The following is a 20,037-nucleotide window of genomic DNA, read 5'->3' as shown; positions in this document are numbered from 1 at the left end:
GCAGAAACATACAATGCAAAAAATGTTTTCTGCTGATTGGGCTAAACAGAGATCATGTCGTGATCAAAAGCACCACAAGAGCAACTAAATGGACCTTGGGGTCACATTGTTTTGTTGCAGAGAACAAAGAGCAGCAGGCTTGTAGGATCAGTTTTCAAAGTCATGCCAAAGGCCAAGTCACTCTGCTGAAAGACCTGTTTCCTGTATGAATGGTAAAGATTAACCCTTCCTATGCTCTGCAGAGTGCTGTGGCCTACATCTGACCACTAAATTAAGCACTGCTACATGTTTTGTATTTCCTAAGTGCCCAAAAAGAAATGCTTGCCTACACTCAAAGGGAAATAACTTTGTTATGACAATGCAAACGTAAACTACATACAGTTTTCCAAAAGACGTGTTAACTGTGCCCTCAGTGTTTGTTTTAGTTTTATGTACACTATGACAACCAAGTGAAACTCGGCGCCAGAAAGTGCTTATTCAGAAAGACGACTTCTGGTGAGGAAGCCACAAGATTACTCACGCATTTACAGAGAAAGTGATTCATCATCATGGTACGAGCCACCAGACTTCCACTAACAACTGTTCTTAGCATTCATGATGCCTTCAGGGCCCCTCACAGGGCTGTAGACTAAAACACCGACAGGCTTTGTATTTCATATGTGTTCAAATTAGTAAGATGTGTCAACTTCAACAGAGACATTAGAGAGTCATTTACCCTGCATTCATGTGGTGTCGAAATAATGGAAAAAATATGTTGCAGACTGGAAAAGTTTATGTGAACTTCCCTTATACTTGGAAAGCCAGTGAAAATTGTTGAAGTTGACGTTATATATGCGGACTAAAGTACGTTTTTGAATTTTCATATGATTTGTAGAATGGTATTAGGTTGTTACTGTTTGTTGCTTCCCATGTAGTGACCTAGATTAAGTTATTTATTAGAATTAGTGAGGTAAAGTGATATTTTCATAGTTTTAGGTACTCGTTTTAGACAAAATTACTTTGTAAGGTAAAGCTTCGAACTTGTGTTTTATCATTATCACACCAAAGTCAGAAAAACGACCATCCAGGGAGCACATGAATGCATCAGTCACAGTCTGGATTGCTGGTGCATCAATCACAAAAACTACCAAGTCATGTAATGCAGAGAAATAAAAATGTGCAGCCGCCTCAACTTACATTTAAATTTTGTTCTTTTAATTTGGGTACAATTACTTTTTGGTGAGTGCAGGGCTTTCGCAGAAAGGCAGGGTAAACTTCATTGTCATCTTTTTGTCCCCATTGAAGCAGTTGGCTTTTTTTCAAGCATGTTCACTTTTTTTTACCTAATGGAAAATAGAAAAGCATATCTGAAAGTGTTTGTTTTGGGTTTAATTTCCTTAAATTCTTTCCATCAACTGTATGTTAAATAAATTATGATTGGTCTCTCTTACACTTTTGACTGTTAATTCTCTCTCTGTCTTTTCACTATCTGTAAAATGATGGAAAAGTTTGCAAAACTGGAACTTTGGCCACCGCAATTACACAAGAATATATCTCCTCAAAGTCCACAACTGAAACTGTAAACAAGTTCACCTTGTGTTGTGGGCATTTTTTAAAACTCTGAACCCTTCTCTACGTACACACTGACACTGAGATGTGCCCTTTGTGGTGCTTTCCACTCCAGAGGGAACAACCCAACTGTGTCACCGTCAAATCTGATGGGAAATCTTCACCTCTACTTTTTCACTTTCTACGTACTTTGACGCACCGTTTTCCTCCACACTTTTGGAGTTTTTGCCTGCAATGTTTTTTTTTACAGGCTGTATATCACAAGGATTTTCTTTTCTCAGTCGGATCGAGGGGTACGCTTCAAACTGCTGAAATCAAAACTCAAATCATGGATTACAGATGTCAGGTTCATTTTGCACCATCTTCCTTCACACCACCTTCACCAACACATGGAGAAAACAGAAACACAGCTCCTCCTCCTCCTATCTGAGTCTTTGATAGAAAAGAAACACAGTTGAGCACTTCGAAAAGCATGTTGTTGCTTTACTGTAGAAGCATTTCAAGTATCGTTTGTCAACATAAATGAGAATTATGTCTCCTTATCCAGAGGTGAAAACTGAAGTTTCCCTTTTTTGTTCAGAAACTTGGTTAGAGTTTCCCGCCAGCTTTGTTTTTGAGATGCAAACATACTTAATTGTAAAATAATATTAAATGTTTCGCCTTCAGGACATGACAGCTTACTCTTTTATTTCTGTCAAAGATTAAAATTAGTTTTGATTTGAAGAGCCGTGTTATGCAAAAAAGCTGTTATGTAAATAGTCATTTTAACTTTTACGCAGATGATTTGTTAACAGCTCCAGTTAAACTGTTGCACTGGTTGCTGCACCAGAATTCATACGTTTTTTCTCATGATTAACAATCAGTCATGACTACTTCTTGATAAGCATGGTGACATTAATCACTGCTGAAATCTCAGCGTATTAAGATTGTCTTTCTGATTATATTATTGATTCGGCTTATCAACTAGTGAATTTTGAGCGGTGAGGTTTTAGTAACAAACGAGCAGTCTGAGGGGGGGAAATGTAATGTTTGACAGAGGAGGCTGCTCAGCAACTTGCTACAGGTGCAGTTAGTGTCGATCACAGCAGGCAGATGAAGCAGCCGCTGCACTGGATGGAGAGGTGGATGGATGAATGTGATGCTCTGAGTCCACGAGTGACATCTCTTGAGGAATTGCACTTTGTCTCTGGCTGCATGCAGTCTGCTGTGCAAGGTCTGATTGGCTTTGTTTCAAAGGAAATGCTGTTCATTCTTTGATCTGCAGGAAAAATCACAAGGACACTTTATCAAAAAGCAAAAAGACAACAGGTATTATCTCAAAATATAAGATTGAACAGACGCAGTCTCACTATTAATTAGTGAATTCTTAATACAAAATATAAAAGATGCATAGAGGAGAAAGGTGCAGTATACACCAGTAGTTTAAACCCCTTTACTGAAAAAACACAATTCAGAAGCTGATCTCATTTACCCATTTTTACATCCGCAGCTCTTTTTCTCATCTCCTCTTGTGTCTTAGTCCCTCCATCCTGAGATGCGAGCGGACGAGGCAAGGAGGACACACGAGGAGAGGAGCTGAGGCAACCGGCATTTAACAAAATAAGACGGCCATGTCTCAGAGCCGTAGTCTTAAAACGACAGTTTAATATGAAGTCTGGCACAACCACATCATCAGTTGTGTCTTGTGGCTTGAGCAGTATGTAATATTTCATACCTTCCTGAAATTTAACCGGGTTATACAGCATTTGACCGGTTCACTAAAATATTTTTTAAATAAAAGTAAAAGCATATCTCTTCACTTTAGCCTTTAATTAGATCTAACTTTGCATTCTGCTGCACATTTTTATGATGTTGTATTTTACTTGATTTTATGCATTTTACATACTCTATTTTTTTTTACTATTTTTTTACTTTATTAATAATGTCAGTTGGTTATATTTTATTTATTTTCCATTTTATGTTTCATGCATTCTGTCCTTAATTTATCTTAATTTTACTATTATCCAGTGGATTTTATCCATTTGAAGATACATTCTGTGTATTCTATTCTGATTTTATTTTATTTTGACATGCAGGTTTTATTATTTCTTTTTGTCTTTTATGTGTTTTGACGGAAAGCACTTGGTGCATTTAATTTATTTCTTGTAAAACACATTGGGCTGCATTTCTTGCATGAAAGGTGCTATACAAATAAAGTTTCTTCTTCTTCTTCTTCTTCTTCTTATTATTATTATTATTATATATTATTATTGACAACGACCCCCTCGACAGTGAGTGTGCTACTTACTTTCAGCTTTTCAGACTAAAATATATACAATAGAAACCCACGACATGTAAAGAAAAGTAATATTTCCACACCTTTTTCCCTTGTTAAACAGAGATATACAACTGAACATCTTTCGGATTCAACTTTCTCTCAGTCACTGAAGACTGACAAGACTTAATTGCTTAGTTAACTCCTCATAAAACACACTTCATTTAAACTCAACAGAAAAAAAATAAAACTCACTCAAACTGCCTGGTTACCAGTTCTAGAAATCTAGTCAATTACCAGCTCTGGTTTGTAGAAATTAACCCTTAATTCACCAAGTAAGATTTAAAAACATGCTGTTATTCCCTGCAGTAGACACTACTTGTTCCACCAGTAGACACCAAAGCATGAGCTCTGATGGTGCCTGCTGTGCACTACATACAAAGAGTTCAATAAGAAGCGGAGCACCTGTATTTAGGACAGTACTGAAAAATACACCTTCAGGATTTGTAAGTACCTGGTATACTGTAATACTGTGATACGACCCAAGCCAGTGTGACACCCTTTTTATACATCATGAGTGTCAAAAAGACTTCTGCAAAGGATGCACCTTTGCATCCTTGCTCATAGCAAGCTTCCTCTCTTCTCAAGATGAATTTTAGTAATTTAGATATCCTTTAAGATGGTGCCCTAACATGGGTTTTTGGACCACAGACAGGACATAAGAAAGACGAGGCATAAAATACTGAAATAAGAAAAGCCTCACTTGTTGACTTTGTTCTAAAGTTTGTTGCACCTTACCTCAGTGACAACACCTGCAGCAATGGTTGAACCGACATATCTGAGCATGAAGCGTCCCAGCTCCTTGTAGTCCTTGTACAGCTCTAATGACACCGGCCTGTGAGTCTGGATCTCCACGATGGCATTCATACCTTTACTCAAGCACCTTCATAAAAGAGGAGAAGAGAGGAGAGGAGAGGAGAGAGAAGATCTTTAATTTCCACAAGTATTTGTCTTTGGCTCACTGAACACATGTAACATCAACATAAAAAGCAGACAGGCAGTTAGAAAAACAAACAGAGACGACATCAGATTACACATTAAAAACAGTATGTTATGTTAATGTCTCTGTGTAGCTCAGATCTTATCAGTCATTTTGTTGAGTTAGAATAGTTGGCACTTGAATGACACACTTGTTAAATAAATAAATTTATAGCAGGACAGACACACAGACACAGGGAATAAGGTTAACACACCCACCTGGATTTCAAAGTTCTAACAAGAACTGGATTTTTCAGCATAGTTTTGCTTGTTTGATCTTAAATCTTTCAATTTTGATAAAGTGAAAAGAAATGGGAAGCAGTTTGGGGGAAAATTTTGACATTGTTTAAGGTTCACTTCAGTGCTGATCTTTTTGATGCCTTCAGAGCAACTCTTATCTGGACAATACAACGGGGTTGCATCAGTGATATTTTTTTTATGGTACGATAGCCATCTCAGAAAATATCATGGTACCATAGTAGTTGATGTTACACTATTGAAATTACTGTCAGTTACTCAGGAAGGAGAAGGGAAAAAATAAGTTGTTTTTTTTCTCATTTACACAAGCGTTTTATTATAATTGACACTTGATACCGTTTTTATTTTAATGGCAATAAGTGTAAAAAGTCTGACAGGCAGTAAAAGAAGATCCAAAAGTGCACGTGAGATTCTCCATCCAGTTAACCCCCCCCCCCGCCCCCATACCATAAATAAGCAAATGTACACTGCATGATAACCACTTATACACATATGTAAATGCTACAAATCTAGTATACAGTAAGAAAAATCCCAATGTTTACTTTATATTTGTGATACAAAATGTGATAAAATGCACACTTACTTTGGTTTCTTCTTGAGGACTTCACCGCTGCTCTTGTGTAAAACACTAATTAGTTTCCTAATGGTGGCCGGTTCACTGACTGTTTGGTAATGCAGCAATATCTACATACACACACACACACACACACACACACACACAATGAATGAATGACACAGAAACGGAGTTGTATGCCTATAAATCCAGCACACATATGCAATTACAACCCAATCGCCAGAACAAATGTTGGCATTGTGAATTTCTGCAAATGATGGATATGTTACATTTATATGTTTCATATGAAGTGCATATGCCGAATCTTTGTGTTTCTTTAGGTTTCAATTTTTAATTTTATGTTGTGACAGCATCGTGGTTAATGTGTAGTTAGGTTTAGACACATAAACCACTTGGCTAGGGTTAGAAAAACATCATGTTTTGGCTTAAAATACCCAGTTTGGTTACTACAGACACAGCTGGACATATCCTGAACTGTCTTAAAAAAACATCCTCTTTTGTTAGTCTCAAAAAGTGGTCTGCAGCTTAGCAGCCATTATGTCTAGTTGTTACGCCATCCACCATTAACTCCTCCTCGTGCTGAGAAACTCAGCTCATATACATGTATTCTGAACTATGTCATATGGATGAAACGTACAAACTGAACGGATCTGTGGTTTGCAGAAATGTACAATGCCAACATTTTATTGTGGCGATTGGGCTGGAAATTAACACAAAAAAATCTGTTGGTGGTATGGGGTGTGTTGGCTAGCACTTACTGGGAAGCCTTGTGTGATGGGGACCTCGATATTAAAGAGAAGGATTCGGGCTCTGAATCGAGTACACACACGAATTGGCTCCTTGGGATCACAGAACACACAACCCACACTGGAAGGAGGCAGCAGTTATCAATAAATCCATCACCAAATGTGCACAAACATTTACAGAGCAGATGTCATCAGTGGTGCATATGTTGAGAGCAAAACAGACCTTCATGCTTATATTAGATAAACAGTGGCAACATTGTGCTTACTTGATCTTGATGATGTCCATGCCGGTGACTGTGAGGCTCACATGGTCTCCTGCTGCAGCCCAGTCCAGAGCCTCGTCATGTAGAGTTATACCTGCAGTACAGGCAGACAGGGTGTAAGTCATGCAGCTGCCACAGGATGGCAGCATTTATCACCAGGCGTTCAACAGTCATCCACATTCAGAGATGCACAAAAAGGCGCACTCAGATGCAGGTGTTGCTTTTTTAAAAAATCCTGACTGAGGAGATAGCTTATAATTTATGATACTGTATCCTCAGTTAACATAAACATCTTATATGAATTTCTTGTATGTTGAGATTTTTTTCCTTTTTTGCAAAAGCTCATTTTCTGCCCCTAAAGGTCTCTCAGTCAAACCAATAACAAAAGATGGATTTTGATGACGCCCAGAGGTACCATGGGATCATAAGAGTTGTTGTCTTCATTGTTATACAACCATACAGAAAGTTTTGTACCTATGTAAACAACAATCATTGCAAATGAAATTTATCTGATGTGACCTGGGCAGAACTTATACTCACTGAAGTTTTGTTCAAGTTATGTTTAGTCACATTTTTTCACCTTTAATCTTTTCATTCTGATGAAATAGCTGTAGGTCATCTTGCTAACTTATAATTAGCATCAGATGAGACATCTAACCGTTTCTAGTACAGCTACTCCAGCAAGCATTTTGTGGAAAACTCAACTTTGGGATAGCCCATGACTGTAATATGTGGTCAAAACAAGTTACGCAATAATAACCAAACTGAGCGAGGCAATGGCAAACCAGCAGCTCTTGTGTTCTGTGAGGTCAAAAGGATCGTTTCTGTCCGAGGAGTCTGCAGGCTTTGATGAAAGCCATATAATGCTTTTAACAGGGCAGCAGCTAAAAAACAAAGTCACATAATAACATTGTTGTAACGTTGAAACGTTACCGTACGCATTAGCACGGTGGATCGATATTAAAACATCATGTCAATAAATAACGTCTGATCTCTACTAGATTAATGTGTTGCAAAATGGCATGCAATTAATGGAAAAATGTGTGGCAGAAAGAAATGCTGTGGAAAATGATGTGAAATGAAAGCTTGAATAAAATTACACATTAATTACACATTTTTCTGGTTTAGACAGCTGGTGGAAACATCTGAGATAATGTAAGTACACAACTCAGCACAAATATAACACAGGTCTAGTCATTTTTTGGACATTTCAATGCGGAAATGTTTCATATTATATCTTTTAAACATCCTATAATTCTATTTGCTGTTATTATCATAGTTGTCATTGTAATTCCAGCCATGTGGTGGGTGACTGAGTGAACCTAGTGGCATCTGCAGGACTCCACAGTGAAAAGTGAAGTACCAAAGTCAGCCTGCATGTCAGTCTAGCAGCAAAGACACACCAGTGCCTACCTTTGACAGTGCAGGTTTCATTAGGAGGCATTGCTAATATTCTCTCTCCAGTCTGAATGTAGCCCGCCTCGATCTTCCCTGTAACACAGAAGCCTGAACCCTGGTCTGGAAAGAGAAAATGCCACATCAGCTTTAATTTAGAGAAAGAGAAAATGAGAAGTGACATGAATAAAACGACACACACTGTACATATGAGTCAGTGACTTTACCTTTAAACACATCGGAGACGCACAGTCTGAACGGTTTGTCTATAGATCTCTGAGGGGCTTTGAAGGCATCTTTAGAAAAGAGGGAAAAGGAAAGACCAAAACAAAAGAGGAAGAAAACAATGAGTAAAGAACATCTAGAAGGTATTACAGGAATCATAGTGACCAAAAGAGATGAATCATTTTAACTGGTACAGGATGATGAACACTTAAGTGTCTGTACTGTGTCCTGCAGTACAGACGGTCAGCACTTGAATGACAGTCACAGCATGTGAAATCCATCTGAAATCTGTACGCAATACTCTGAAGAAGCTATTAATCATTTCCGTCACAATGATCACAAGGGATGGGAAGGGATGCATTTTACTTATTCTAATAGTTTTCAATGTGCAACCTGTCACCACTGGAATCCACTGTAACTGAATGAATATAAAGGAACAGTCTGCCCCAAAATCAAAAATACATCTTTTCCTCCTACATGTAGTGCTATTTGTCAGTGTAGATTGTTTTGGTGTCAGTTAGTGTTGGAGGCATCGGCCATAGAAATATCTGCCCTGTCTCCAAGATAAAAGCACAAAAAATACATTTGTAAAACGCAACTGCAATGTCTCTTTCCAGAAATCATGAGCTTTTAGCACCACAAGCCAAGTGCAATCTAGTTCTATTATACTGGAGAGAGGGCCGAAATCTCTACGGCTGATATCTCCAATACTCAGCAACTCTCACAAAAACAATCTAGACTGAATAATAAATAGCACTACAGGTAAGAGGCAAAATATGTCCCATTAAGCTGATCTCTGTGACTGATGAAACTACAAAGGTTTTACAGCTACTTCTCAAGTCTATAGGGGGAGTGTTTGATACTCAGTAGATTTTAGTTAGTTGGAAGACTTTATCACTTTAAAACCACTGAGAGAAAAGTGACTGGCTTAATTTATTTTATTTTATTTTTTTATGCAAATTACAGTATTTTAGGAACTCTCTTGCATCAAGTGATTACCTGCTAGCCGCGTGGTATTTCATAGTTGCACTCTTTTTAAGGAACACCCTGAGGAGAGTTAAGTTATAACATAGTATAAATCTCTTCCATTTTATTTTTTAAGTTAAAGAAGCCTTGAAATATTCAATATTAGTCAAAATTACTACATATAGGCATTTAATACACATTTAGTGCAATGCAATCAACATGGAAGAGAGAAAGACAGTCCAACCATCTGCAAGAGATCCATTATAAAAGAAAGGGGGGTAGAAATGCAGCTTGCATATTTTCCTTTTTTTGGTCCTAGAGAAAGACCTGGATCTAAGTGCTGAAAGGCAGTAAATGCTTTGAGCAGCTGGCACCATGCCATTGTGCATTACCAATCTGCTCCAGCAGGCTGGGACCAGAGTACCAAGAGGTAAGCTGTGGTACTGAACTCCGGGTGGTAAGGTTCTCTCCTGACAGGCCGCTGCTGGGGATGTAGAACACATCAGACTCCTGGAAAAACACATCAACACAGGATCGAATAAAATAAAAGCTGGAAAATACTTCCTCTTAACCAAATATATTTGAAATAACATCTAATATACAAGTGACTTGGTGGAAACTCACCTTGAATCCTGCCTGCTTGAGAAATTGGCCAAGTTTGGAAACAATTTCTTGGAAACGCTCTTGTTGCCAATTTACCTGATTTGTAAAAGTAAAAAAAAAAAGAAAATACAAAGACAGAAAGTTTACCCTTCAGCACGGCTTTGAAATGGAAATGTGTCAGCAACATGCCAGTGATTATGGGAAACAAAAATGCAATGCAATCACACACACACACACACTGTTCCCTGAGGCCCTGTTCTCACATGACAGAAATGGTTAGAGGTGACAAGTCTTGAACTTTAAAAAAAGAGAGAAACATAAAGGTCCATTTTAACTGTGAGCTGTGGAGTATCTAGCAGATTAGCACCCCTCACAGAATATATAAATTCTGCTGTCTGTCACAATCACCCATTTTGAATATCTTTAATCAGTCCTCAAAACATCCCCACTTTGTGTCTGTGACATGTAGCAGCTCTGACCTGGTCCATCTTGTTAACAGCTACAGCCAGCTGTGTGACGCCAAGCGAACGCACCAACAGGGCATGCTCCCTGGTCTGACCGCCCGCCTCGAAGCCTGCCTCGAATTCTCCTCGGCTGGCATCCACCACAAGCACAGCCACGTCGGCCTGGAGAGAGCACCAAGGGGAAAGATAAGAACCACATGCATCTGCTGCTGTGCTGAGGCAGATGTGAGTCTTAAAATCACAGACAAACTCAGTTCTGTTTTAACATATTTCATTGATGAGACACGTTTGTGTGGTTAAGAGGAACGTTTCTGTCATGTTAAAGAGCATTTCTAGCCCTATTAAACCATCACAGTAGAAACGTCAGTGTATTATGCATAGAGGCTAGTACAGGAACATAAAGTAATGTAAAAGGACAAGCCATAGCTCAAGCTTAAAGCCACTGTGACAAGAGTCACACAGTGCTCACAATTCATTATTCATCTTCCAATTCATTTCTGAAGTCTATTGGAACAATTATGCACCTAAAAGGGTAACTTCAGTATTTTTCAACCTGGACACTATTTTCAAATTTTTTAGTGTCTCAGTGACCAATAGAGACAACAATTTCTGAAACTGCAAGTTCGCACTGTCAGTTTACCTCCATGAAAAGTCCTTGTTTTTTTTTTTAATCTGAAAGGCTCAGATTGTTACTCTAAGTGTCTGACAATATTATGGAAAGGATATCTACAAAGACAGAAGAGTAACAACCTTTTTTTTAAATCCAAAAACAGCACCATAATCATTATCGCCAAAGCCACAGGACTCTTAAATAAACAGTAATTTTAGCTTGTAAAGAGCCAACATATTGTCACATCTAAATGAGGAAATTCAGGGTTTATTTCACCCAAACCAGACTTTTATGAGTTTTATTTTGCTTTTGTGGACTCTGAATAAAGTGTGTTTTATGATAACACAACATTTCTTTAAATGGAGTCTGGTGTCTTTGGGGATAATGATTTCTGGGCTGTTTTTCATTAAACAAAAAGGATCTTGCTCTTTAACAAAGACGTCTATCACCCTCTAGCATCCTTTCCATAATGTTGTCACACATAGAATAACAAGAACTGTCAGTGGATGTAAAGTCACAGTGCGCACATGCGCACATGGATACATTGCAGCTTGTTTTAAGGTTGCCAGTTACAGCGCTCTTGCTCAATACTGGACAAATTTTAAAAAATCACTGAAATCTTAAAAATCTTAAAGTGAGCTTTTCAAAATGTAAATTTTAAACATGTACATGTTTGGTGAGCCAAAAAATAAGCAAAATACAGTTAAATACATCATACTAACAGTAAGTAGAAAATTAAATTAATACTCTCTACAGGAGTTAATTTTCTCGAGCTGAGAAATATCATCAAGACTGAGAATACGTGACTGATGGAGAGCTTTGCCTACAGCAGAAACCCCTTAGTCACTGCAGGATGAGGCTGAACGTGAGGACAGTCATATGGTAAAAAGAGAAATTACATTTGTGTCTCAAAACAGAGACAGACAAGCACACCCATGCCTGCAAAAACACCTTGTTACACCAACACCCAAAACCACAAAAGTTATTTCAAATCATGCTGACGGGTGTGGTGGGTCAAGAGTAAATCGCAGGAGGGAAAGAAACTGTTTCTATGAAGTGGAGGTTTGTTAATTTAAATGATGCTAGATACTTTATTGTTACCTTGATTCACTAAGTAGTACATTTAAAGGTATCAAAGGATCTTCATAGTTTGTGTGCTATTTGTAAATGTGGTGCAAAGAAAAAAAAATCAATCATGATCCTGACAAAAGCTATTCACAAATCAGCTCAGCTTACTCATCTAACATTAAGAGAATATTTCTCTTACCTTTGCCTTTCTATTTCCTTTTCTGCTTAAATAAAACTCTTAAGCCTCTTAAAATTCATCCTAGCTACTAATTTTTCCATCTTAAGAGCTCTCTTTAGGGCTAAGATGCATTGTAAATAACTAATCTTTACCAGGGCCTAGTCTTAATTTTAAGAAGAAATTTTTAGAAAACATCATCATTCTAAGGATTTTCTTAGAATTTTGTCACTAGGTGCAACGCTTTGTAGTCAGAAGTTTTATGAATACAGCCCCGGGTCCGTTTGTTTAGGAGAGGAACAGACCTATGTGAATAATTTAGCTCCTGGTAAAAATAATAAACACTGTGAGAATTCTAACCAGCAGTTCACTCTTGGCAGACGGGAGAAGTTTCAGCTGGTTGAAACCTGCAGTCCTCACTGCTAGATGCCACTAAATCCTACACACTGCTCCTTAAAAGTAAAATAAAATGCTGAATCAAAAGATTAGCTATGTTTTTAAATATATTGTTTTGTCTTAAGTAGTGCTGCTCCCTGAAAGTCAGAGATTTGGATCGTCGGTTGGAGACCCCTCAGTCGACTGAGACTGCATCAAGTTGAGCAGTCGTTATTGGACGTTTTTTGTTTCAGTATGTTGATCAGTGTTCTGTGAACTTTCAGCCTCCAGATTTTGCTAGAGTGAGCTTGACTTTAATGCTATTCATTGATACAAGTTGCTGACGCAACGATGCAGCGACACAGTGATTTTCAGTGGGGCACTGACTGATTCCTGTCGGCTCCTGCGTTGAGCAATGGGGTTTCTCACATTGACCGCACCCAGGGCTCTGCTGCCGGCTTACTTTCTGCAGCTATAGTTATGACGTCTGATCAATATTTTCACAAGATGCGAGTGTATCAGGCAGGAAAACACAGTGACAATCTGTCATGAACAATATAACGGCTAAATAAGATATAATATAAATTATGTTTTTGGAATAAATGATAAAATATGGATCAAGTGCTTCCACATATTTGTCAATTGTGTCTAAACAGAGAGCGAGAGAGACAAGCAAACACACCCAGGTCGACACATAGACAAGCAGAGACAGAAATCTCCATGTGATCAGAACAGAGCAGTGGGGTGGCTGCTGATGGATGGGTGTAACATGGCTGTAACACCAACATTAAGAGGTATATATGCTGATACCTGGAGGTCTCTCATTCACTGTGATGGTTTGTATGCATTGTGCAGGCTGATGAATATTTGGTATACCTGTGCAGCTCCTGTGATCATGTTAGGGATGAAGTCTTTGTGTCCTGGCGCATCCATCAGGGTCACTACCTTTGAGTTTGTCTCAAACTTGGTCATGCCCACATCCATGGTCACACCTCTGCAGCAAACATAAATAACTTTATTCCAAAACTTTTACCCAGTTAAAATGCATCTGTAGCATGCAAAAACATTTGTGTAGAGGCGTAAAAATTATGTAAATTAAACAATATATGGGCGTGGATGTTGTGTTGAAGGACTTCCCTATAAGGTAAAGTAGAATTTAAAGCCTCGGTCAATTTCAGTTCATAAGCAACGTCTTCTCGAGGGCGAGGCTCTCTCTATTATAGTCAGATGTTGCTGGTATTACGCAATCGCTTCAGAGGATACTGATAAGTGAATATGGATTCCCACCCAAGTTACTTTCTGTTTCTGGCATATTTCGCTTCCGTTTTACTCTGGTGTCAACAACAGAGATGGCAAACGAGGACGTATTTACTGCATGACAACATTATTAATCAGCAAAATAACTCTAAAATAGGGAGGCAAGATTTAATCCTTCTCATGTACAAGCCACTTTTTCCACATAACACCCAGTACAATATTATATTGAGTTACTATCACAAGCACCAATTATTTCATCAAAATGTTGACCTTTGAGACTTTTAATCAACAGAAGCACACAGCAGGAAGAGACTGCAGTGTGCATTAAGCGTCCATCTGGAACAATCAAACCAATCAAACAATCCTGACCTTTTCCTTAAATGTTAAGGGGGACAATAGAAAAATTTCCTATCCATGCATATTTATCGGTTTGGTTTCAAAATGTACCTGTCCCTCTCCTCTCCAGTCTCATCCAGGACCCATGCATAAGCGAAGGACGCCTTTCCCGCCTTCTTTGATTCCTGCTCATACTTGTGCATTGTGCGCTTGTTGACGTTGCCCAGCTTATAGAGCAGGTGGCCCATCAGTGTGCTTTTACCTGCATCCACATGACCTGCATGCAGAGAGCAATAACATAATTAATGCAGAGGAGTTAAGGATGTAGAGAGAAATAAAAAGGAGGTCAGAGGGTGGTTTGGTGATAGAGGGCACCAGGAAGGGTTGCAGAGCAGGGTGAGGACAGAGGAAGAATGTAACAAGAGTGATAAGACAGGTAAGGGAAGAGAGAAGATAAGATACAGCCAAGGGAAGCCACAGATGAAAGAAGGAAAGAAGCAGCATTGCACAAGTGGAGGGATGTAGACAGAAATGGGAACAAGGATGGAGGGTGAGAGGGGGGAAGGGAGAGGACCGTGGTAAAACGAAAGGTTTCACAGGCTGTGAGAAACGAGAATCATGTGCACTTCTGAAACTACCGAGTCACTTTTTTCTAGTGTAACTGAGAATGAGAAAACATGATTAAGCAACTGCACTGGTCTGCAGGTCGACTCATTTGCTACTATTAAACTTAGACTTGGGCACATAAGAGGCAGACTGAGGGTTAACAGTGACTGCACAGGAACAAATCAGACAGAAACTGGTAGAATATGTTTGAGGAGCAAACTTGGCATATTTATACATCAAGGATGTGGGGAAACCTAGGACTTCTTTTTTTTTTTTTTTACACAGCTATGTTGCAATGTGTAGACTTTTTGATGTGGATCTACTGCATGAGGTTTTGAAAAAAAAGAGATTTTAGAAGAAGGAAAACTTGATGAAATGTTCTAATAGGAAAAACTAATATGTTAAAATCCTCCACTTCAGTCTTTAATGCATTACAAAGTCAGTCTAATATATCACAGCAGTACTGTGTATTGCTTAATAAGTCAAGTAGTATTTCCTGTGTATTTAACCATATATCAATGTGTGCACTGTAAGCAAGTAAGAAATTGTTATGGGGATGGAAGATGGATGTGAGTGTCATTTATTTCAGTCTTGTTTGTGCAAAGTCAACTTTTTACCCCTTGTTAATGTGCAATTAAAGGAATACTTCAGCCTCCAAAATTTAATTTCTATATCAGTTACTCCCGTGTTAAATTGAATTTGGAAGAAAACTTTTTCTTGCATGCCTCCAGTGATCTAAGAATCCAAAACTCAGAAAATGTCTTTATAAATTTAAGTCAATGGGCTCAGCATTTAACAGCTAAACTTTATCAAAACACCTGTTTACAAACTCTCACAAATCTCATGCAGTATAATCCAAGTCTCATTTCTCCAGTCGTATGCTCAGCACTTCCCAAACAAACAGCTCTTACAAACGGGGAACTGAGCATAAGCTGAAACTTACCTACGTTCTCCTCCAAGCCAGACTCCATTGACATAAACAGTAATTTTATCCTGCTGAACATGGGAGCTGCTGGTCGATTACTGCCTCCGTCAGTTAATTTTTGGTTTTGCTGTGTCTTTGGTAAATCTGAACCAACACTTTAAAACACCAAGTTACACAGTAACACAAATGAACTAAATGATTGGGGCAGCAGTAGACCAGCAGCTCCTGTGTTCAGCGAGGTTAAATTACAGTACATTAATTAAAGAGAGCACGTATAAGTTTCACTTTCAGTTCAACTCGCCACCAGAAAGCAAAATACATCCATACGTCTGTTTGGGAAGCACTGAGCATACGACTTAATCATTTTCTACGTTTTTGTTCATCAGAGGCATGCGAGATAAACAAAGTGAGGGTAAGTAACTGATATACAAATAGTGATTTGGGGATTAAGTATTCACTTAACTGGAGAGAAAAATTAAGTAATGAGTGGTAAAATGTATTTCCTTCCTACCTATAACCACCAGATTCAACAGAGGTTTGCCCCCCTGCCTCTTCTCAAGTTCAGCCTTGACATTGATCGACTGCCGGGCCTTTCCAGAAGAGCGGCCGGGGGTTGGAGCTGTGGAGGACTCGTCTCCATTTGACCCCTTAGATGGGGTCTCAGGACGCTTAGGTGTGGCCTCTGGGGCAGGGATTGTGGTGGCATTTTCAGGGCTGCCACCTCGGCGTGCTGAAGGAGTTACAACGCCATTCTCCCCTGAGCTAAGGAGAGAGTGTGGATGAGTTTAATCATGATAAAACACAACAAATGATTATTCTAGCATACAGCTTCCAAAACTGTGAAAAGCACTGATGTATTTCTATACAAGATACTTGCTCATCAGAAGTAGGGTTATCATACGCCACTCAGGTTCACAGCTAATCAAAATTTATAGTACTTCTACCTTTCATTATAAATAAAACTACTATTTTCCAAAGGTTAAATGGTTTACAGAGTATATAGAGGGAGCTACATCATAACAGCTTAAAGGGTACCTTCATTAATTTTTTAACCTGCACCCTATTTTCCCATGTTTTTGTGTCTAAGTGACTAATGGGAACAACGGCGTCTGAAATTGGTCCAGTATTGAGGAGACCCCTGCAGCCAGCAGCTGCTGTGTAATCCCTGTGGACAACTGAGCACCATCAATGTATGTTCACTAAGGTGTTTGTTTTCATGACTAACATGCTCAGATTGCTAAAAGTGTTTGACAATATTGGTGTGAATATGCCCTGAATGATTACACTTAAGCCCATTTCACTGCTGCCAGCTGTAGCATTCTTGCTAAATACTGGAACAATTCTAAAAACTTTTGTTCCTTTTTGGCACTTGCACACAAAAACATGGGTAAGAGGGTCCACTGTAAAGAAAATAAACAAACGTAATCTTCAATTTTTTGCATCATTTTATAGGAATGTTTTGTATTTGTGCACAGGTGTGTGTAAGGTACCTGGGAACGTCAAAGCCCATGGTCTGCTTCTTGCCAGAAACGGTCATGCGGGCCACTTTGGGAACCACTTCAGAGTCCACTTTATTTTGAGGCACATCTCTGATTTTCGCTACAAGGAACAGAGGCACAAAAAAGTACACTTGCTCAGAAACAAAGGCAATCATGATTCACTGTGGCAAATGACTATGACTTGTGTGTGGAACATGTTGCATTTTATTCCTGTTTAAAAGGAGCATAGAAGTGACCTTCAGCCTGTGATAAATGGTTCATATGTACTGTCAAACAGTTGTTACAGTCTCTCATAACAACCAGTAACACTGAGAGGTTTCTCCCACTAGATGTTCCAGATAATGTTATTGACCCTCAGTTATGAAGATCACTGTATTAAGCTCAACTAGATGTAAAAGTTTCAAAAGTCGGTTCATTATATGACAGTCAGCGTAACAGCCCTAGACTACAAATTTGTCATATGAGAGATTTGATCTTTCGGTTCTGCTTTTCTAGGTCTGGGACAAAGTTTTACTAGTTCTGTGTTTTTCATTTGTTTAATTATTTCTTTTATATATTTTTTTCCAATACAGTTAAGTGTCTGTTAGTTTCCAGAGTGGGTTTTCTCAGTTTGGTTTTTATTGTTTAGCTTTTGCCAGTTTCAGTATTAGTTTTAGCTGTTTTTTGATAATACAGGAGGATTTGTCAGGAGCACGATTTAAGAAGTTAAATACATATTACAACAGAAACAACACTTCGAGTAGATACATACATCAGTCAGTGGTATAATTTAACAAAATGTTAGTACTTTGTTACAGTACTGAAGTATTTTTGGGAGTATCTGTACTTCACTTGACTTTTTACAATTCTGTCAACTTCACCAGATTCCCTAAATTAATATGTATACATTTATGTTAAAAGACGGGACAGACCGACGGACGGACAAATAAAGGAATGGGAGGGAAGGAAAAACTGTAATTTGTTCTTTAAATCCTTTAAGTTGTGAAAAAGGCCTTATTTTTCTTCAAGTGTGATGTAGGCTCCATTTTAAGGTGGTTTAAGTTACAAAGACATAACCCTACTGAATGATCACTTGCTTTTTTGTATACAGCATTAATTTGTACTTTTACTTTCAATACTTAAGTGCACTTAACATCATAAATTAGTAATTATGTAAGACTTTTACTCACTAACTTCTACCAGAGTCATTTTCTGACATGAAATCTGTGCTTATACTAAAGTGCGGTTTTCAGGTATTTCATCCACCATTTGCACCAATCATGCTTACTGTGTTAAGAAATGTGACCAAACTGACAAAAACCAAAGACATTTTCTATATATTTTTTATGTTATTTTAGTTAGATATTAAAGACACAATGTAGTTTCAGTTCGTTTTTTTTTTTTTCCTAATTCTAGTTCTTATTCTTATTTCAGTGAGCTAACTAGTTTACTTTAGTTTTAGTTAAATATTGCTTTGGGAATAGAGTAATTGATAAACAGTGACTTTGCATCATCAAAATAAATTAATGAGTTTTTTTTCAATACATCTGTTTAAATAATGCCTACATTCACAAAATAAAACAAGTACATGGTAAAATTCTAAAATAATAAGAAAGCTCATTCAGCAAATTTCCCCTACTGTGGAATTTAGACGTCCGGAGGATGTTAGTAAAATGTACAGTTTATGACTGTTTTCTTTGTCATAGCTGTGTGCCTAACTAGCACAGGGTGTTCATTTTCTTCAGTGTGAGCATGTGATGCAATCAGTTGCACTCTGAGCCTCCATCTATGTGACTGCTTGTTCATATTCTGCAGGAGTGTTGAGGTCATTGCTTTGTCATCCCAGTCCCAATGGCCACCAGTCCCAGTCATATCAACCTGCTACTGATTCATTTAGACTGGGCTGCACAGTCAAGCCTACAGCACCTCGTGTGCGTCTGTGTGCATGTGTATGTCAGTGACATCCTGGCTTATAGAGGGTTAATTTCAGAAGTGGCCGTTACCTCCCGTCTTCACATAAACAGAGCAACAGTGTGACGGAGCATTTCACAGAATGAATCTTTTGAAAAAGGTGTCGCTTCAGCAAAGTGCAGGACTGGAGGTGAATGTTTGTATTATCACACATGTAACAAATTTAAACAAATGTGCACATAAGAGACATCCACAACATGTAAATACCAAAAGTTGTTGATTTGCTTGAACTTGGAAAAGTGATGTTGGTCATAAAATACTGCTTTCCTTTTATATTTTCAGTTAATATCAAAACAGCTTCAGTCTTGGGACCTTTATCAACAAGTTTGTGTTTGTCTTTTGGGACTTAAAGTGTACTTAAATATGTTTTTTCATCTTACAGCTTTGGTTAAGCATGCATTTTATCAATCCCTCTAATCCTTTGCATGCTCCTAAAGGCTTCATGCACTTCACCCATCATAAAAAAAATACCCTGAGGGAAAATGAGAGTAGAAGGTTGTTTGATTCAACAGAATTATTAATGGACTTTCTCTAACCAAGCGTTCTCTGAATGACTGGCTTCGCATTAGAGAAAAAGTCCCTCTCATTCTGAAACACTGATACAAGAGGGAGGCAGCTCACTGCACACTGAAGAGACTTTTTTCTGTACAAAGTAGAGGCATTCACATGCTGTTTATCCCCACACACTGATACTTATCTATTCAAAAGTTGGGGAAAAAGGACAACCAACATAAATCAGCAAATGTTCTGTGACAGCTTTGTAAAACTGCCAGCCATTCAAAATTGACAATGGATAAATGTACTTCTACACAGAAAGGTTTGAAAACTGCCTGTAATTATAAGAGATGGGCCCCTGCAGTAAAGGCACCTAAAAACACCACACATCACTTAAATCTGCACCA

At 38.3% G+C, this 20,037-nt stretch overlaps 1 protein-coding gene across 1 annotated transcript in view; it reads right to left on the bottom strand.

The window, feature by feature from the left end:
* Positions 1–2,010: 2,010 nt before the first annotated feature.
* Positions 2,011–20,037, bottom strand: part of hbs1l (HBS1-like translational GTPase) — a 35,514-nt gene continuing 17,487 nt past the window's right edge. The window contains exons 5-18 of the mRNA XM_042504101.2: positions 17,177–17,285; positions 16,198–16,448; positions 14,267–14,432; positions 13,439–13,556; positions 10,350–10,496; positions 9,892–9,966; positions 9,660–9,777; positions 8,304–8,372; positions 8,095–8,199; positions 6,685–6,775; positions 6,431–6,539; positions 5,682–5,782; positions 4,601–4,745; positions 2,011–2,806 (exon numbers count right to left, since the gene is read on the bottom strand). Of these exons, the coding sequence (XP_042360035.1) occupies positions 2,795–2,806; positions 4,601–4,745; positions 5,682–5,782; positions 6,431–6,539; positions 6,685–6,775; positions 8,095–8,199; positions 8,304–8,372; positions 9,660–9,777; positions 9,892–9,966; positions 10,350–10,496; positions 13,439–13,556; positions 14,267–14,432; positions 16,198–16,448; positions 17,177–17,285 (1,616 nt within the window). The 3' untranslated portion in view covers positions 2,011–2,794. The remainder of the gene's footprint in view (positions 2,807–4,600; positions 4,746–5,681; positions 5,783–6,430; positions 6,540–6,684; positions 6,776–8,094; positions 8,200–8,303; positions 8,373–9,659; positions 9,778–9,891; positions 9,967–10,349; positions 10,497–13,438; positions 13,557–14,266; positions 14,433–16,197; positions 16,449–17,176; positions 17,286–20,037) is intronic.

Source organism: Plectropomus leopardus, chromosome 16 (genome assembly GCF_026936395.1).
Source record: "Plectropomus leopardus strain MGB_pleo_1.0 chromosome 16, ASM2693639v1, whole genome shotgun sequence".
Classification (NCBI taxonomy): domain Eukaryota; kingdom Metazoa; phylum Chordata; class Actinopteri; order Perciformes; family Serranidae; genus Plectropomus; species Plectropomus leopardus.
The sequence above is the reverse complement of the archived record's forward strand: the minus strand, read 5'-3'. Positions and strand labels throughout refer to the sequence as shown.